General features: G+C 55.9%; 1 protein-coding gene across 3 annotated transcripts in view; it reads left to right on the top strand.

Annotated features, from left to right (window-relative positions):
- Nucleotides 1-6,264, top strand: part of ASS1 (argininosuccinate synthase 1) — a 66,813-nt gene that overhangs the window by 6,034 nt on the left and 54,515 nt on the right. Inside the window, exons 2-4 of one of the 3 annotated variants that reach the window (XM_011971153.1) lie at nt 197-258; nt 2,130-2,239; nt 4,204-4,272. In XM_011971153.1, coding sequence (XP_011826543.1) covers nt 197-258; nt 2,130-2,239; nt 4,204-4,272 — 241 coding nt within the window. Of the gene's footprint in view, nt 1-196; nt 259-1,508; nt 1,950-2,129; nt 2,240-4,203; nt 4,273-6,264 lie in introns of all 3 variants that reach the window. The other 2 variants (XM_011971152.1, XM_011971154.1) reach the window with 2 other exon arrangements.

Below are 6,264 nucleotides of genomic sequence, written 5' to 3'. Positions count from 1 at the left end.
CAGGGATAGGCTTCCACGCATTTCCTGAATGCCTTCTGGGGCAGGGGGCAGGGGGCAGGGGGCAGGAGGCAGGACAGGTGGCTCTGGGGCTCCTGGGCTTCCCCCGCTCAGTGAGGCTGTTCACAGGACATAAGGTTTACCGCCTCTGGGATGGCCCGGGCTGCCTGCAGGCAGCTGAGTAGCTTTGCTTTTGCAGAGTGGTTCACTGCACTGTGAAGACAGATTCCAGACGCCAGGAACTCACGCCTCCAATCCCAGGTACTGCCCACCTTAAGCCCTCCCTGCCTCCCTTCCTCCCTCCTTCCCTCCATCCTGCATGGCCAATTGCCTGGCTGCAGTTGCCATGGATACCACCTGCTGGCTCCAGGGTCAGGGCCTGCTGAGTCACCAGCAACTCGGGGGCAGGGGCTTGAATGCCCAGTAGGGACGTTGTGGGCACTGACCAGAACCACTTCCTCTGCCCCAGCTGCGTGGCCCGTGAGGTGTTTCCCCTTCTAAGTCCAAAGGGCAGCACAGGCCTGTGAGCCCCCGCTGACTGGCGGGTGGGACCGCGCAACATGACAGGACTGAATACTCATGTGACGGGGCTCCAAAGTCCACCTGGCTACACGGCTGCGCTCTGCGGCACAGTCCGGGAGGCCTGGGAGAGCCACTTCCTCTCCCCGAGCTTCCAGGCACACGGACAGTGCTCAGGATAGCGATGCCTGTATCACTGCAATGGTGATGGCCGGGTGACCCTTCGGGGCTCCACTTCCCCAATAGTGTCTAATAAAGACCCTGGGTGACTCTGACCTTGTGACGTTGGTCGGACTCAGGTGGAAACATTCCCAGGCAGAGCAAACATGCCCTGTCCATTCAGGAAATGTGGGATGCTGGGGCCAGGTGTCCACAGAGGCTGGAACCCGGAGGCCTGGGCCCACATCTGCCCCTGCTGCTTGTTGATCAGATGGCCTAGGGCACGTGACCTCGTCTCTCCAACCCTGGTTTCCTGTTCAGCAAATTGGACACAGTAAGGGCACCCAAGCCCAGGGCCACAGGAGGCATGTGGGGGAGGCAGAGTGAGCCCAAGGGCAGCCCAGGATTCAGGGAGAGCCCTCGGGGAAGAAGCATGGCTGCAAAGACCAGGAGACAGGAGGCCGTGGTGCCTTCAGGACGCTACATTGTGGCGGAGGGTGGGGCAGGATGGGAGACCGCAGGCGCTTCCTGGCTGCAGAGGGCCTGCTCGCCCAGCTGACCCCCTCCCGGGAAGGGCCACTGGTTGCAGAGGTTTTAGGCCTCTGCCTATCTATCGCCTTCCCTCCCTGGGCCTCAGTTTCTCTACCTGCACACTGGGGGAGTTGGTCTCTGAGTCCCTCCAAACTGGGCATTGGCAGAGTTGAATTCAGAGGTGCTCACATTTGGAGAGACACCATGTCTAAAATTCCAACCAGCGAAGGTTCCATGGGGTTCCAGGTAGGAGAGGCACTGGGGCTGGGCACCTGCCCCACAGCATCCTGCTCCACCTGCAGGTGGGTGTCGGCACTGCACACTGGGCAAGCACGGATTCGTGTGCGCTGTGTGACCCTGAGCCTGCCACTGACCTCTCTGAGCCTTGCTGTCTGCCTCCCCAGTAGGGATGATGACTCCTACTTCATGGGGTTGTACTGGGGGCTCAGGGGCACAGGGAGACCCAGCTGAGGCTCCCAGGGCCCTGCCAGTGCTTGGCAAGGCGCAGTTCTGATGGGGGATGTGTCAGCTGCCAGAGGCTCAGAGCCAAGGCCCTTCCCACATCTCCTGCCTGAGTGCATTCTTCACATCCTGGCCTTGGGCCAAACTGCTCAGCCTCAGCCGCCTTACGTCCCTGCTGGGGGATCAGGTCCAAGAGATGCCTCTCCCCGGCCAGCCTAGGACGGCAGTCAGCATTCCCAGGCCCCAGCGTGGTCCGTGGGGGTGTGTGCAGACTGTGCGAGGTCAGGGTCCCCGGGGGTGGCAGGCGCTGAAGGTGAACATCCTGTTCCCGACCTCCAGTGGCAGCTTGCCCGGGAGACAAGGCTGTCCAGGGCCAAGGCTGAGGCGGGGCCATCTGCAGGGGCTGGCGGGGGGCACTGGCTGTCTCAGGGTCACTCAGGTTCTTCCTCGACTCCCGCCAGACACTATGTCCAGCAAAGGCTCCGTGGTTCTGGCCTACAGTGGCGGCCTGGACACCTCGTGCATCCTCGTGTGGCTGAAGGAACAAGGCTACGACGTCATTGCCTATCTGGTGAGGGAGCGACCTGGGTGTCTGTCTTCCTGCGTGTCCTGCAGCTTGTCCTGTCTGCCCCCTGCCAGCCTCTGTCCGGGTTGTCAGCCTGTCTGCTCATCGTCACTCAATCAAGCCTGGCCTCTTCTCTCTAAGCCAGTCTTGAACTGGAACTAGGAAAATAGCTTCTCATTGTACTGCCTCACTTCCTCTATAGGCAAATTGGCCATCCTTGAGATGCCTTCCAGAGCCAGGTGATGGGGGCGCGGGGAGGGCACAGCAGTGACCTTGGCAGTGCTGCTGGTCCGCCTGCTTGCAGAGAGACGGTGGGCTGGGACCTGCTGCCAGCCCTGGGAAGGCACACAGTCTTCCCATCTCCAGAGTACGCTATCAGCCTGCAATAATTCCACAAAGATTGTGGAACCCAAGCTGGAAGGACGCTGGGGGTCACCTGGTTCTGGGATGGGAAATAGGTCACGGGTAATGGGTTATGCGTGATGCCACTTCCCCATCCAGGGCCCATAGGAGTCATCCCTTGCAAACCAGCTCCTCTCCGACTGAACCTGACCACAGCTCTGAGTCCTCTGTGTGGCTGTGCTAGTCAGGACTGTTGGGTGTAAATTTTAGAAACTCAACTCAAACCAACTTACGCGAAAAGGAAAGGGAAAAGACAATTCTTGGCTCACATAACTGAGAAGTCCAGGGATAGGATGGCTTCAGGTAGGGCTGGATCCAGGTGCTTCTAAGATCTGCCCCAACTCTACTTGGCTTCATTCTTGGCCTCTCCACAGGGCAGGCAAGGCTCATGGTCACCCTCATAGCCCACCTTTCCCCAGAAGGAGGGCTTACCCCCAGTAGGGCCCATGGGAACCCACTGTGCATTAGTCACTATGACTGCATCATGGGGTGCGAGACTTGGGCCATGAGCCTGCTCCTACAGTGGGCAGGATGTGTTCCTCTCCCTCCCTGTGGAATGGGGTCCACCCAGGAAAGAAGGTTCTGTTTCCAGAGGAAGTGAGGCTGGGTCTCAGGGGAAGTGAGGCTGTCTCTGGACAGACAAAACTTAGCTCTTGCCAAAAGTGACTTGTTTGCTGGCATATCGGCGTGTCTAACCGCACCCAACACCCTTGTCATTCAGGTTGGGAAAAGTGAGGCCCAGGGGAAGAAATACTCTGCTCACAGTCACCTGGTGGGTGAGAGCACAGCTTTGAGGGGCTGCAAAGAGCCCAGGTGTATCCATCTCACCGTAGGCAGCACAGCGGGGCAATGCGAGCAGGAGCTGGCCATATAGAGCCCTGGGCTACCACCTGGGGGATTTAAAAGCTGAATGTGATTCAGAGAAGCACCTGCAGCTGGGCTTTGGCAACATTCCAGTGTCTGGTGAGCAGAATAAAGGGCGCGAGGGCTGAGGCCAGGATCTGGGCAGCAGGCCAGAGTCCAGGCAGGAGGAAGCATGGCAGTGTCTAGACAGGGACCGTCGGACCCCAAGGTCAGGGCACCGGCCGCAGGGACAGAGCTGGAAGTTCCTGAGCACGGGCTTCTCTGCCTCCCGCCTCTTCAGCTGCCTTAGGATGGCCCAGTCTTTGACTGGGGAGGAGAGCTGGAGGCTAGGAAGGCCCTGACAAGCTAATCTTTGCACTGGCCGAGAAAGAGTTTTCTGGAAAACACAGATGAGTTTCAGGAGAACCCTAGACTTTTCCAGCAACGACTGCAGCCTGTGTGGCCAGGGCCAGGCTCAGCCAGTGCTCCAACCCACGGAAGCCACCGGCCAGCGCCACGTTGCAATCCAGCTCCCTGTCTCACCTCCTGGAAGAATCTCACCTCTCCAAGCCTTGGACTTTGTGCTTTTTCCTTCTTACTGTGACTTGGCCATGGAATGGAAGCTGTCTGTGTAGCACAGGGGATGGGGGGCTGCTGTATGTGGACGGTGCGAACCCAGGGCTCCCCACAGCGGCTGACAGGGCCTCTCTGCTTCTGCTCCTCAGGCCAACATTGGCCAGAAGGAAGACTTCGAGGAAGCCAGGAAGAAGGCACTGAAGCTTGGGGCCAAAAAGGTACCAGGCGGGAGGCAGGGGTTTGGGCTGGGAGTGGGGTGGTGATGTGGAGGGGCAGTGGTGGATGCTCCTGCCCCAGGGATCCCATCCCTTCCAATGTGTCTTCTTGCTTCTAAGAGTGTGAGATCTGCTCTCAGGTGTGTGAATACTCTTGTTTTTCTGCCTCCCCCAGGCCCCCTTCCACCCACTCACCTTCCCATGCAGGTGGAGTGTCTCTTCCCCACCCACCTACCTTCTCTTCTCTTTTATCTCTCTGTTCATCTATGCACCCACTCACCCTCTTTTATCTCTGTTTACCCACTCATCCACATATCCATCCATCATTCATCCCTCCATTAGCTATCCATCCATCATCCATCCATCCATCATCCATCTACCCATTCATCATCCATTCATTCATCCATTATTCATCATACATCGTTCATCCATCCATTACCCATCCATCCATCCACCCAGCCATCCATCACCCATCCATCACCCATCCATCCATTCACCCATCAACCATCCATCCATCCATCCATCATCCATCCATTCACCCATCAACCATCCATCCATCCATCCATCATCCATCCACCTATCCATCCATCACCTATCCACCCATCCACCCATCCATCATCCATCCATCCATTCATCCATCATCCACCCATTCATCCATCCATTCATCCATCATCCATCCACCCATCCATCCATCACCCATCCACCCATCCATCCATTCATCATCCATAATTCATCCATCCATTACCCATCCACCCATCATCCATCCATCCATCTATCCATCCATCTCCATCCATTCATCCATCATCCATCCATCCATCCATTCACACCTCATCCATCCATCCATTCATCCATCCATCCATCATCCATCTATCCATCCATCATCCATCCATTCATCCATCATCCATCCGTCCATCCACCCATCATCCACCCATCCACCATCCATCCATCCATCATCCATCTATCCATCCATCATCCATCCATTCTTCCATCATCCATCCATCCATCCATCCATTCACCCATCATCCATTCATCCATCATCCATCTATCCATCCATCATCCATTTATTCATCCATCATCCATCCATCATCCATCCATCCACCATTCATCATCCTTCCATACATCTATTCATTCATCCATCATCTACCTATGCATCCATCCATCATCTATCCATCTATCCATCCATCCAGCCATCCATCCATCATCTATCCATCCATCCATCCCACTATCCATTCATCCATCCATCCACATATCCATCTGTCATTAATCCCTCCATTGTCTATCCATCTATTCATCTAGACAGCCAGCGATTTACCTATCCATCCCCTATCCGTCTATCCCTCCATCCTTCATCCATCCACCATTTATCCATCCATCCATTCATCCATCCATCCATCTGTCATCCATCATCCATCCATCTGTCCATCATCCCCCTACCTGTCCTTCCCTCTTTTATCTCTCTGTCTACCCATTCTTCCATTCATTCAACAGAATCAGAAAACTCATTGAGTCTGGTGCATTGATTGTGAATCTAGGCATGTGGCAGGCAGACCCCTGTCCCATACGGGACATATATGGTGAACAGGGTCATCAGGACCCCTGCTCACATGTGCTCACTCCACATGGAGAAGCCCTTGCCACTTGTGCCCCTTCATTTGGGGGAGTGAGCAGGGGACATAACAGGGATGATGTGCAAGGCCACCAGCCCACCTGCCGGGTCAGAACTGATCCCTTCTGTGGGGTGCTTCTGCAAGGTTGCTAGGGTAATTAGCATGTTAAAATGGATATGTTAAAATTAGCATGTTAAAATGAGGGAGTGGATGCCCCAGTCCCAAGTCACCTACTGGCCACAGGCCTGGAACTAGAATGTCCCTCCTTGGTTCTGTGTCTCCCAAGTGCTGGAGAGGAGAGGGGTTGTCCGAGCAGTAGCCCAGGATGGGGAGAAAGAGCTCTGAGTGTTGAAGATTGGAGGAGAGGGGTTGTCCGAGCAGTAGCCCA

Source organism: Mandrillus leucophaeus, unplaced genomic scaffold (genome assembly GCF_000951045.1).
Source record: "Mandrillus leucophaeus isolate KB7577 unplaced genomic scaffold, Mleu.le_1.0 Scaffold99, whole genome shotgun sequence".
In the NCBI taxonomy this organism is placed as follows: domain Eukaryota; kingdom Metazoa; phylum Chordata; class Mammalia; order Primates; family Cercopithecidae; genus Mandrillus; species Mandrillus leucophaeus.
Note: the sequence above shows the minus strand (reverse complement) of the source record. Positions and strands in the feature narration are given on the sequence as shown.